This window comes from Borostomias antarcticus, assembly GCF_949987555.1.
Source record: "Borostomias antarcticus genome assembly, chromosome: 20".
NCBI classification, from domain to species: domain Eukaryota; kingdom Metazoa; phylum Chordata; class Actinopteri; order Stomiiformes; family Stomiidae; genus Borostomias; species Borostomias antarcticus.
In genome coordinates, this window is record NC_140253.1 from 17,389,505 (window position 1) to 17,403,152 (window position 13,648).

The 13,648-nt window shown below is 41.5% G+C and overlaps 1 protein-coding gene across 2 annotated transcripts; it reads right to left on the reverse strand.

Annotated features, from left to right (window-relative positions):
* Positions 1 to 597: 597 nt before the first annotated feature.
* LOC311322252 (uncharacterized protein) lies at positions 598 to 7,362 on the reverse strand. Of its 2 annotated transcripts, XM_084454314.1 has the most exons (11): positions 7,296 to 7,362; positions 6,792 to 6,889; positions 5,219 to 5,353; positions 4,754 to 4,908; positions 4,525 to 4,661; positions 4,269 to 4,362; positions 4,014 to 4,137; positions 3,649 to 3,872; positions 3,273 to 3,456; positions 3,037 to 3,161; positions 598 to 2,778 (listed from the first exon to the last, which is right to left on the reverse strand). In XM_084454314.1, the coding sequence occupies exons 1-11, from the start codon at positions 7,331 to 7,333 to the stop codon at positions 2,440 to 2,442; spliced, it is 1,653 nt and encodes a 550-aa protein (XP_084310440.1). In that variant the 5' UTR covers positions 7,334 to 7,362; the 3' UTR covers positions 598 to 2,439. The 2 variants fall into 2 exon arrangements, with proteins under 2 accessions (XP_084310440.1, XP_084310441.1); XM_084454315.1 differs by lacking the exon at positions 5,219 to 5,353.
* Positions 7,363 to 13,648: the final 6,286 nt, after the last annotated feature.

The following is a 13,648-nucleotide window of genomic DNA, read 5'->3' on the forward strand; positions in this document are numbered from 1 at the left end:
TGATGGTATAACATACAAACCCACATCGGACACACTGTATGAGCTCTGAACATCAAACGGTGTATAAAATTTGAGTTCAGCCAATGCAACTATACAATTTTCCTCACTTCGTGATACTCTGAATGCATGATGATGCTCGTCAAAGTTCTCTGTGAATAACTTGTTCATAAAAAAATAAACATGCTCTTCAACTAAAAGTATTTCACTTATTTGACCAAAGACAGGCATGTCTTTCTCCATTGCACTGCAAATTACAAGTCCAGCTTTATACTCAACACCATCAACTTTAACCCAAGTAGAAGAGAAAAGCTCTTTTGAGGACATCATCTCAAAATGTTCATTGACGACAACATTTTCACCTCTGAGGGAAAAGGGTTTAATTGGCCCATACTCTTTCTGTTTGAGGTTGAACGTTTCCCAGTGATAGGCAATGGCCATCTGATGCTTTTTCGCCAGAGATTTGGTTATGTTTTTGAAATTTTTGAAGTAATCTTTAAATACCTTATGTTTGGCCTCAAACCTCATGCACCACATATGTAACAACGGGCCAATCTTTCTAATAGACGACGGGTAATGAATCATAAAGTGATGCTTGGGTATTAAGCTTCTGTGTGGATACAGGTACTTGAACAGTGTGTGGTGCTCTGCAATCAAATGCTTTAAATATGTTGTCATACCACTAGTGAGAGAAGGTGAGAAAACAATGTTCATTATCTGAAGTAACAACAGTAGCAAAGTCCAGTGTTTGTTTCCTGCAGGAATAATGTCACCAAACAACAATGGAATGTTTTTCACTAGACACAGTGTCTGAATAGAATTCAAACCAATGCCATTGCCAGCACTCTCCAAGATAATCTTTGTCGGGCGGTTTTTTCGTTCCAAAAATCCATAATCAAAAGAATAAATCCTAGAAAGCAAGTCCTGTTCTGATAGAAAGTGTTCTGTGAGATATCCAAAAAGCAACTTAATCTCGTACTGAGCCACGCCCTCAAGAAGATCATGCATTATATCAAATGAATAGTTACTACTCACATGGAAATATGTCAATGAATTAAGTGTAGAGTATCTTTTCAAACCATAGACTAACTTCAGTTGGGGGTTTTCCTGGAGAGACTGGCAATGCATTTCAAACACATCTTTTCCACGAAGGATCACTTTAGGATCATCCTCACTGTATACTGTTTGAGTATCACTCTTCTCAAGTAAACAAAGGCGACAAAAATAATGGCCACTGAATGACTCATTAAAACCAAGAATACTGTGCATCCCTAGATTATCTCCTGTGATCTGAGCGATTGTACCGTATACTTGCTCATCAGAAAATGGAAGACGTATACCATGGCTCTCTAGACTTTTAATGTCATTTATCAATGGTTCCAATATAACATCAAAGCCATACTTCTGGAGATCTTGTACATGAAAAAGTGATACCAAATGAATGTTCATCAAAACCGAATTAAATTTTGGGGGGAAATTTCTTAAAATAAAATACAGAGCGCCTATTTTGTGAATTCCACGTTTCGAGCCAAGGGGATTTGCCGTTTCAAAATCATCATAGTATAACTGAATTTGTAATGTGTCTCTTTTAGCTGTAAACAATGGGTGGGTTTTAAAATAACTGCCATCACAGAAGTCGGTGTAAGTGTCAGGCTCCGATCTACACTCTCTCTTGAGTAAAACACAAATGTCTGGATTTTTGCACATAAACTCTAGTGTTTCTTTTATTGGCACATATATGAAAGTGTCCTTCACAGGCAGCTGATCATAAGTACCAGTTTTCTTATTATGTCTGCTGTCATATCTCACTCCCAGAGTTATTTGTACTGGCTCTACAACTGACCACTTTTGGCTGAAATATTTATTTCGTTTCCATTCTGTATTCAAATCTGTGAATGGGTTTTCAAATTTGCCTAAAGATGCATTTATTGCAGGTATATTGAGGTCAGTTGCAGGCAAAATGGATATAACTGTCTGCTTTGCTTGTGAGCGAAGCTCGCTTGTTAGTTCCTCCAAATCCCCTACAATGGAGGATACCAAACTGTTGGAAATCCCACTCCCCTGTAATTTGGCCACGATTGATGCACACATGTCTTTGGTTGGATCCTTACTAATTCCTGAGTCTGAATCAAGACTGGAAGAGCTACACTGACTTGGGGGATTTATTTCGTCCATCAGAACATCTGCCTGAGATGACATTCCAGCTGGCTCACTGGAACCCGCAACAGATAAAGTTTGAGACATTTGCTGTACATTGCTATGAACTCCATTAAGGTGCTTCCGAAAACCTGCATATGTTAGAAACTGATGCCTACAGCCTTGCTGAGCGCAAAATAATTTGAACTTTGGTCCAGGATAGTAACCATGTTGGACTCTTAAATGTGAAATCAACTGCTGACTGCTGGGATACACATTCTGACACAGGAAACAAATCAGCATTGTCTAGTCAAAGGATGCAAGCACATATTGGTTAAGGAATCTGGCTCTCAGCTCCCTGACTCTGGGTGTCTCCTTCATTTTTCCCACATCTATGTTGTACACCGTTGTCTGCAAGAATGTGTAGAAGCTAACAAGGGCAGCATCGTAAGACACGTTAAACACAAAGTGAACTTTGAAAAGTTCATCAAATGCCCCGAGCGAGCGGTTTGCCTGGCATGGGATGAGGTGCTTATCCATGGCGATGTAGAAGCAGTCAATCTTGCTCTTCTGACGCCCAACCGCAAGGAGGTACGGCTGCCGACCAGGCTGGTTCTGGAGGTGCTCGTCCAAACTGCAGCATGACTAGGGTTGACATAAGGAAAATGAACATTAGACAAGAATAATGTGCAGCTGTAACCCTTGTAAAGGCCTTGCCCAGGGGCAGAGTCAGACACGCATGCAGACACGGACATGTCAATGGTCAAGCTACTCTACCAACTGTGCCAAGAGAGCTGGCTCCCTTGGCAAAGCGGAGTGAGTTTAACCAATCCACTCGTCATTCTGGATTTGCAAAGATTAGAAGTGATTATTTAAACAGTCATCCCAAATAATAAATATTACCTTGTGAAAGAATAAAAGTCTCTCAAATGCATCAGAGGCAGAGACTTTTGGAGACTTCGGTCCCCCTGGTGGTGGTGGAAGGAGATGCAACAGCAACAACAGGGAGGCCATTTCTGGGTCGTAAGCTGAGGACAAGAGTCACAAGAATAGATAGAACAGAGGTATTAAATCTGGGGGCAGGTGATGTTTTTGGTTCTGTTCGATGGTTAACAACAAGCTAAATAAATACAACTTACTTGTTGCATCATCAAGGTCACTTCCTGGGGGACTTTCTGCTGACTGCACCAAGCGCTGCAACTCTGGTGTGGAAGTGAGCTGTGACGCCTCTTTGATGATGCATGGCTTGAAGAGCACATCCCATTTCTGAAACAGCTGGGAGGCGGTCTCATCTCCAAACAGGAGAGTGAAGTCTTGCTCCACCTTTAAGAAAGATGACATTAAATTGCTGTGTAGTAGTTTCGGTTTGTGATGAGGTTGGCTCCCTTCCCCCTCACCCTCTGTACCCCCCTCACTTTATTTTAAGCATTTTCCGTATCATGAAAAACGCTATAATAAATAATAGGAACTACTTTCAAATGTAGCAGTATTCTAAAGATCGCATTTCAAACGTACCAGCCCTTTTGTATCCAGGAATCTTGGGAAAAGGGAGAGGACATCAACACCTTTGCCTGGGTCATTAACAAGCTTCTGGCGGTGCTGAAAGGTCTCTCTCATCTTCTGGAAAATCAGGGAGTTGTCAGCGGTATGGTTGAGTAAAGACATGGCCTCTTTGCAAGCATCTCCATCAAGTTGCTCTTCCAAGTTGCTCTTCCCAGCCCTCTGGGAAGTTGGGCCTCCTGGATAAAGAAAGAGTAAAAAGTTTAGCACAGGCAGGTGCTGGATTAAAAAAAAACATTGTTCGAAGAGCAGTGGCTTGAAATGTCACTAGATTACATTGAGAAAGGAGCTATTGTGTATGGATTTTCTTCTTCTTATACCTCCTGAAGGAAGGTCAGTAGAGCTGCTTGGCAGTGCAGATGATTGACGATTCTGCCTTCTGCTGACGGTTTTCAGACGCCAAGAAAGGAATCCTGTGTGGCTTGCAGCATCATAGAAGTGTTCCTGAAATGTAAATAAATTAATACATTGTTAAACTTCGCTCATAAGAAGTCAGATAATTCAAACGCCAGTGTGATGCACACAGCTTCATGTCACATCATGCAAGTAGTGTCATGCAAACAATAATGACTTACATATCCTTTCTTTGAATATGGATCCTTGAGGGAAGGGAACAGTGTCACTATACCAAGAGCATAATGTTCTCTGGTTGCTTTGGTGGGGAGGCAACTGAGAGGAGATATTAAATCAAATTTAAAGGGTTAGTTCGCTATTTTGGACATCTAGCCCCATTTCCCACATTCCTAGTATGTACCGCTACAGAGTCAAATTTCACTGAACCTTCTAGTATTGGGTTTTGGTGCAAACAAGAACATGAAGAAACACACATACCCATGAGTATCAGTCATATGAGCCACCAGGATGTTAACCATTCGGCGTCTTGTGCCATCTTTTAAGGTTTCTGTTCTTTGGTACTCCTGTAGTACTTCTTCACCACCAGACTTGCCTCTTAGCACTGCTTCAACCATCTAATGAAAAGCAAAAACAAAACATGGTTAACTTTTCTATGGGCTAAGAATGAAAAAATGTAAAGGAACCCATTAGAATCAAATCTTTATACCCGTTTAGCAGGCATTGCTCCAGGTGTATCCTCAATCCTTTGTCTCTTGCTAGGGACCTCTTCGATTTCAAGGATTGCAGTTGATGCATTTGAGCTGAAGCTTGAGTCAGACATCTCAGACATCTCAGAAGCAGGGGTGCTTGGACCAGAAAATTCTAAAACAGAAAAAATCTTAGCTTAATAATTTGATTCAGTAGTTTGTAGAGTGCTTGAATATACCTAAAAAAGCATAGAGGCACGCACATCCAGACACTGTGGCAGAGTTCTGGACAGAAGACAATTTCAGTAATAAAGTGATGTCGCTCACCAGATCTGAGCTCTCAAAGTGAATATACTGACGCCGAGTCAAAAGGGTAACATTCGGGCAATATGTCAGACAGCCACATAAATTCACGTTGGGAACCCAAATCTGGTGTGCGGACATCACTTCATTCATCCATCATTATATCTGCCTTTAAACCTCACCTTCATCTGAGAAAACTGTCAATACCACATTGCCTTGACCAACGAGGTCACTGAATATCTCATCATCAACTTCTGTCCCTGATGCATCCTTGTATGTAACGTTTGCATCAGGTGGCAGGCAAAATCTCTCGATAACTGGAAAAGATGGGACTAGAGTGAGATTAAACTGAAGATGCTTTTAAGGTCAACACTGTTTCTTGTCTCACAGCAAATGACTATTCACCTTAAATACATCCACCATTATATAATTATTAAACAGACCAAGAGAATTGTCCCTCACAATCTGCTCACACTGATGTGATTTTGACTACTCCCGGCTCCCTGCTGGAGGTTGGCTTGGTGTGTTCTGTGTCCTACAGGTGGTGATTGGAGAGGTTGCGCACCTGTGGAGGACGTGCCATAGCTGTTAAGAGACCAGAGGCGTCACTCACAACAGCCGTTCCCTTTTTTCTCTACGTGTTGTGCCGAATTCTCATTCCCCGCAGATTTCCACTCCCCTCCACTGCACCTGACGTTTCTGGAGGTAGCTTGCGGGGCTAAGGTGCCTGGTGTAGGTGTGTGAGGCGGTAGGGGCATTTCCCGGAGCCACCACGCACCATAGCCCCGCAAGCTACCTCCGGAGGAATCGTGGAGGGGAGTGCAAATCTGCAGGGAGTGAGAATTCGGGACAACACCTTTGCGGAGAAAAGAGCGGACGGCCATTATGAGTGAGGCCTCTGAACTCCCAGTCCTCCCTCTCTTCCCCCTCCAGAGCATTTTGGTTGTTGATTATTTGATTTCACGCCATACAACACCCACACCCACCATACCGTTTTCACTACATCCATGCACTGCTCAACACTACTGATTCTCATTAACACAACTCATCTTTAGTATTTGTAATTGAGCTAAGTATAGGTTAAATAAATATTCTTAAAACGTGCCTTGGTTGTGCGACTCCCCATTTGTTGCGGTCCTGTAACAAGCTGGGCCGTAACAAAGTGGGGAGTCGCACAACCAAGGCAAGTTAAGAATATTTATTTAACCTATACTAAGCTAAATTACAAATACTCAAGATGGCATGTTAATGAGAATCAGTAGCGTTTAGCAGTGCATGGATGTAGTGAAAACAGTATGGTGGGTGTGGGTGTTATATGGTGTGAAATCAAACAAACAATCAAAATGCTCTGGAGGGGGAAGAGAGCGAGGGCTGGGAGTTATGGTCTTTTAACAGTTATGGCACCCCTGCCACAGGTGCAGCTGGTTGCAATCACAGGTGCACAACCTCTCCAATCACCACCAGTAGGACATAGAACACACCAAGCCAACCCCCAACAGGGAGCCAGGAGTCATCACATGATACACTCTTGTCAAATAACTCCAACACTAAAAGCCATTTAAATCAGAAAGTGTTAAAATAACACTGGGAGTTGAAATCACACTGATGTGATCAACTCTTGTCAAAGAACTCCAACGCTAAACAACATTTAAATCAGAATGTGTTGAAATAACACTCTGGGAGTTGAAATCAACTCTGAAATATTTAAACCTGAAACAGCTAGCCTAAACAATGTTTAAAGTTAGCTAACATTACCATTTTCATTGAATTGCTTGAAGTCAAACCGTCCATCTTCAACATCCAACTTCACATACTTCTGACATTGGCCGCACTTCACCTGGACCAGCATTTTCCTCAGAAATGCAAGAAAGTTCGACAAATTAAAATGAATGCTAGCCAAGTTATCTAGACCCAGACACAAGGTCGGAGTGTAGCTAGCTAATCTAGACTGTTACTATGATTACAAACGGATTTTCAGTCTGTTTCTCCAGCCTGGAACAGTTTTATATGGAAAAAGAAACAAGCTGTGTTTTCCATGCAAATTGCTAAATCCATTAAATTGGACTGGAGACATTTGCTAACATTACCTAGCTAACGTTAGCTAGTTAGCTAGCTAGCTCGCTCAGCTAAGTTAATTAATTCTGGTCGATGACCTGGGCCAATTAACAACGTTGTAAAGTATAGCACCCCATAGATGTTTCATTGTATTGTAACCTACACAAAGCACCAAATTATAATTGTTTTAATAAGTTAACTCACCGGTAATTGCACTTCCACGACGTTAGCGGTTGCACCATGCATGGAAGATGAAAATGGCTCAAGCACGAACTGAAGTGAAAGAAAGGCGCGCGCTGTTGAACAGTTGGGTACACCACGTGATCAACTCTGTCCAATCAGAATAACACCCTGGGAGTCGAGGTCAACTCATAACCACTCAATTACATCTCCATGGAGTTGAAATCACACTGATATGATCAACTCTGTCAAATAACTCCAACACTAAAATACATTTAAATCAGAAAGTGTTAAAGTAACACTCTGTGAGTTGAAATCACACTGATGTGATCAACTCTGTCAAATAACTCCCACACTAAAAGACATTTAAATCAGAAAGTGTTAAAGTAACACTCTGTGAGTTGAAATCACACTGATGTGATGAACTCTGTCAAATAACTCCAACAATAAACACCATTTAAATCAGAATGTGTTGAAATAACACTGGGAGTTTAAATCAACTCTGAAATATTCAACCCTGGAATTTCAACACTCCAGTTTTTGCTGTGTACATTCCATGAATATCTGAAGCAATTATTCCCTATGTAGTTCACTATGGGTAACACTACATAGGGAATAGGGAGCGAGTGAACCATTTCAAACACATCTCTAGTCAGCCCCGTTAGCTAGCTTACTCGTCCTGATGCCATGTTCCATATGAGAACACTCTGCTAGCTAGCTAGTTAGCCTACTGTATTAAACCTCTACTTGTCCCGATACCTTGTTCCATATGAGTTAACAGATACAGACCCGATGACAGTTACAGAGATAGATACTATAGTATAGATAGATAGGCTTTGTTCGTAATAATTAAAATAACAACCAGACAGAGAACAAGGAGTTTGAGTTCACATAGTTGTTAGACAACTGGTACAGTTGTTTAAGTTGCAGTCTAGCTTACAATAGCTTCTCACGCCGTTCACTACCATTCCATATTTTTTCTGATTTAAGGTCCCATGACGGGTTTCTCTTCCTGCTTCTGCCTAAGAACTCCACAATACCACAGTGTCATGTTTTACCGAAAGAGAAGTGAAGAAGACGGTAGCCATCAGTGGCTAAAGCAGCTGCTAATGTTAAGATCATTCCTGTAGCTGCTAATGCGAGTTCGTCTCCGTTCCTGCCCGAGAAACAGAAGTTGAACTAATAGCATCAAAATCAAAATAGCTACAGGAATCATCGTTGTAAAGTTAGCTATCTGCTTTTTAGCCACCGACAGCTACCGTTAATATTATGAAGCTGCTGTCGTGAGCTAACTTGCTATCACGGTCTTATCGTGCAGCTTCACAGGCTGCTATTAGCAGACAGCACTAAAGTTGACAAAATCACACTTGCACATCATTAGAATTCCAACCATTTATATGGGATTTATAAACTAAACATGGAACCTGAATACTACCTGATATTTCAACCTGCTGCCATCAGTGATCGGCGCGTCTGCGTTTGAGTCATGACTATCTTACGCAGTGACATTCCATGTAGTGTCCCAAAACTGTTAAATCATTCCCCATGTAGTTCACTATGAGTCGCACTCAATACATCCATGGTAGCACTACATAGGGAATAGGGAGTGAGTGAACCATTTCAAACACATCTCTGGTCAGCTCTGTTAGCCATCTTACTCGTCCTGATGCCATGTTCCATATGAGAACACTCAGTTAGCCTACTGTATTAAACTTCTACTTGTCCCGACAGTTAACAGATATAGACCCGGCGACAGTTACAGAGATAGAAACTATAAATAGATAGGCTTTGTTCGTAATAATTAAATTACAACCAGACAGAGAACAAGGAGTTTGAGAACGGTAGGATCATCTAATGTGTGAGATGAGCTACAGCAATGGGTCAATGAGTAGTATTACTGCGCCCCTATGGGCGTGCGAGCGGTGGTGCGGAATGCTGTAAAGCGCCTGTTAGAATACCGCAGGTCAAGTTACATTCTTATGTTCTCACATCTGTAAGTGCTGTTTAAGTCTCTCTCTAAGGGTGTTCTGTGTTTCTCCTATATAAATCAGTGAGCAAGCTTTGCAAAGGATAGCATAAACAATGTTAAGATTGTGTAGACCCAGTTTTTGCCATATGGGGCCTCCAGCCTGTTGTAGAAGTTTTGATCTTAAGTCAAAAATAAAGTATTTGCCCAGGTTCGCACAAAAAGGTTCAGTCAGATTTATTAAGAAAACAATACGATTGCAAAAGGACCTCAAGATAAAACACAGAGTGGTTCATCAGAACAGAAGTGAGCCTAAGCTCGTCTAGTACCGCCTTATATGTGCTCAAACAAGGATGTGATGCTAGCCGACATTTGGTTGGCTGACTCATCTATATACGTCATAGTAAGGTGACGGATATCAAACAGTGGTCGAGGGATGAAAAGAAAAGCGCGGTACACTTTGAATATAGACAAAGGATCAAAAGGCCTGAGCCAGGACGGGAAGGTTGAGGTGTGAGGCCTTTCCTGTCCTGGTGAGGAAACAACAACAGGGGTCTGTCTTAAAAGAGAAGTGACGAAGACAGAGGTTCAGGAGGTGTTTGGAATTACAAAAGAGAGAGAGGAACAAAGGTTTAAGGTGTTTACAATAGCAAAAGGCAGGGGACTGGATCAATAGGTTTTAAAGAACAGAAAGCTATCTGAATAGTCTTGAGACTAGTTGTAAAATTCTATGACAAGCCCCAGACAATGTATTGGAAAGGTACTTGGAATAAATTGCTCTGGTCTCCAAAGGAGATTCAGGAGCTTTCCTCAACTTAGAGTGAACAAGGATATCCTTCAAGTTTTTATTTCTTTTATAGGCAGAGATTACTCTAAAGGTTTCCAATGCTACATTCTCCCTACTGGCCTGTTCGAAATGCACTTTAATCTCAGAGCTAAACTGTAAAACAGTCTGAAAATTTCGCCACAAATGGTATGCACGTGCGTGTGTCCGCTTCCTTCTGATATCGTCCCTCCTTCTGGAAAACCTCTCTGACTTCAGCTTTAATTATTCTCAGACTACGTCTGGAGTACCCTCTGGGTCTTAGAGCTTTAAACAAAATTTGTGTGGCCTTCTCCACATCACTAGAGTCTGTACAAAATTCTATAAAATCTAATTAACTGGGATTTTACCAGGCCTCTAAAAGTGTGTCTAGGATGGAAACTGGTTTTGTGTAGGAGAGCATGGCGATCTGTTTCTTTGAACCAAACTCTCGTACCCACTCTCTTAGATCCCTCTCCACCAGGAATAAAATAAACCTGTGTATCTAGAAATTCTAAGGCCTCTGTCTGCAGGTTAAAAGTGACTGATATGGCAGGATGGTGAGAGATCAAGATGTTAATGAACTCTGAAAAGTCCTCCCTGGAACCCCCCCATATCCCAAACAGATCATCTAAATATCTGAGATAAAACAGTGGTGTGGTTTTACTTTTAGGAAAGGCTGTCTCCTCCCACATACACATGTGTACAAGTTGGCAAAGGCAGGGGTGAACTTTTTACCCATCGCAGTCCCGTGGATCTGCAAATAAAATTTCCCATTAAACTCAAAATCATTTCTCAGAAGACTCAATTCCAGAAGTTGAAGGATAGTTCCATCAGGGCGATTAGGGTCAGGGTACTTAAAAGTCCTCCCTAACTGCTTGAAGTCCCAGCTGGGTGTCTATATTAGTATAGAGAGAGTTAATGTCAATGGAGAATAAAAAAGCTGAGTCAGGGACCTGTATCTCCTTTAGCCTATTAACAAAATCATATGTATCCTTCACATAGCTCGCATGTTTTTGAGAAAGAGGATTAATGTGAAAATCAATGTGAAAATCAAAAAGTGCAGTGAAAAGTGTATCTATTGCTTCCTGTAGGTGTTGTTGTGTGGATGATATTCTATGGTAACGTATGATTTGTGATTTGATGATGCCTTGTAATGTATGCTTTGGGTGATAACTGTGTTTATGTAATAGTGCATGTGTATCTGTGGGTTTGAAATAAACTTTAGTTCTTCATATTTTATGTGTGGGACTATGTGTATGGAAGTAAACTGTGGTATCTAAAAAAATGATTTCATGTGTGTGTATGGTGTGTTTAATCTTAATGGATGTAAGGTGAGTGTTCAGGGTGTTGACAAAATCTGTAAATAAATCTATGTGATGAGGCCAGATTCCTATGATGTCGTCTAAAAACCGGTAGTAAAGGGTGGGTAGATGTGTGCATTTTGCTAGCGCCTCTCTCTCCCACTCAGCCATGTATATGTTTGCGTAAGCGGGTGCGTATCTCTGGCCCATGGCCGTTCCCTGTACCTGTAAATACTGTTTATTATCAAATGTGAAGTTATTGCAGGTGAGGCTAATTTCCAGTAATTCTAATATTTCTTTATCCGGTCTATGTGTGTCTGGGTAGCGTTGAAATGCTTTGTTTATGGCAGCTAGTCCGGCTTGTGTGTTGATGTTTGTGTACAGGCTATCTATGTCTATTGTGAATATGTATGCTTGGGAGGGAACGACCATGGACCTGATCTTATGGATGAAGTCGTATGTGTCCTTTAAGTAGCTGGGGTGTCTGCTGGAGAGGGGATTGAGAAAGTGATCTATGTATTGTGATATGTTGTTTGATTCGCTGCTACAGTCTGATACTATTGGTCTGCCAGGAGGAACCTCAAAGGGAATGGTCCAGGTTTCTGGGTCTTTATGTATTTTGGGAAGTAGGTAGAAAAGTCTTTGTCTGGGTTGGTCCGGTCCTAGATAGAAGTTGTGTTGTTTATATGTTATGTACCCGTTACTATATATGGTGTGTAGTAGTTGTCTGAGTCTGGTCTGTGTCTGTTCCTGTATACTGTGCAGTGTTAATTTTGACAGCAAATCATGATTTTGTTTTAGTCATAGTCTTTTGAATAAAATGGCATTTAGTTTTAGTCATATTTTAGTCATCTGACTTGTTTTAGTTTTAGTCTAGTTTTAGTTGACTAAATATCATTACGATTTTAGTCGACAAAATCTACCATAGATTTAGACAACTCAAATTTAACAGGCTTAGTTCAATCAATCAATCAAGTTGGATTTATATAGCGCCCTTCATGAAACCCAGAGCGCTTTACAGAGTCCAGTATTCATTCAGACAGGCATACCAGTGGTGGTAAGTGTTATAGAATTTACATCCAAACACCTTAAACCTTTGTTCCTCTCTCTCTTTTGTAATTCCAAACACCTCCTGAACCTCTGTCTTCCTCACTTCTCTTTTAAGATTGTTGTATCCTCAAATCCTCCAAGACAGGAAGGGCCTCACACCTCAACCTTCCCGTCCTGGCTCAGGCCTTTTGTTCCTTTGTCTATATTCAAAGTGTACCGCGCTTTTCTTTTCATCCCTCGACCACTGTTTGATATCCGTCACCTTACTATGACGTATAGACGAGTCAGCCAACCAAATGTCGGCTGCATCACATCCTTGTTTGAGCACATATAAGGCGGTACTAGGCGAGCTTAAGCTCACTTCTGTTCTGATGAACCACTCTGTGTTTTATCTTGAGGTCCTTTTGCAATCGTATTGTTTTCTTAATAAATCTGACTGAACCTTTTTGAGCGAACCTGGGCAAATACTTTATTTTTCGAAACTTCTACTACAATTTGGCGACAGAAATGGTGAAAAGGGAGAACTATCTCAGGTTGCTTCGGGATTCCAGTGGATGAATTGGTCGACAGACGTGTCGGTCCATTATAGTGGGCTCGGAAAGTCAATCTTCTCTCTTGCGCCAGAGCGCACGCTGAGATTATTTCCTCAGTTCTTCCACTGGCTTCTTGAACTCACAGGTACGTTTCAACGAACCCTCTTATGGTTTTGAGTTGTATTTGCCTTGTTTTCGTTTCGGATTGTGTTGTGGGTCTGGCGTATTGTTGAAAGCAAACTCCCCGGGGAAGGTGGTGGCGATAAGGCGTTGTTTTTAACAGTGGCAGTTTAGGATTGGTGATATTGCATTGTTCTCTGACTTCGTCCTTGTTTAGGCTACCGGGGTTCTCTTCAGAAGAGGTGTGATTTTGGTTTTGGGACTCGCTACCTTACAGTTGATGTAGACTACAGTTTAGATTGTTTGTCGGCTCGGCTGTAGTTAAGAAGTGAGAGTGCACTTCTAGGATAACGTTTTGGGTTGCTTTAGTTCGATGTTCCAGAATTAGCACAGAAGGGAACCTGTTGAAGTTCGCAGTGAGTGCGATTTCCAAATTGTTGAAGTTCGCAGATAGTGCGATTACCAAAAGGGTTGAAGTTCGCAGTGAGTGCGATTACCAGCTAATCTCCGGAGTGTCTGTTTTTGTCCCCGAACGGGGTTGTGTTGTCTTTGTGTTTGTCTAGCGCTATTTCGCCGGCTCAGTGGGATTTTTGATTGCATTT

Excerpts from the sequence above, each read along its gene's own strand:
- LOC311322252 (XM_084454314.1), bottom strand. The coding sequence starts at position 7,333 with ATGGTGCAACCGCTAACGTCGTGGAAGTGCAATTACCG. Across the intron at positions 6,890-7,295 it reads TCGTGGAAGTGCAATTACCG|GAAAATGCTGGTCCAGGTGA; the intron begins GTGAGTTAACTT and ends TGCATTTCTGAG. Across the intron at positions 3,162-3,272 it reads TGACCTTGATGATGCAACAA|CTTACGACCCAGAAATGGCC; the intron begins GTAAGTTGTATT and ends TCTTGTCCTCAG.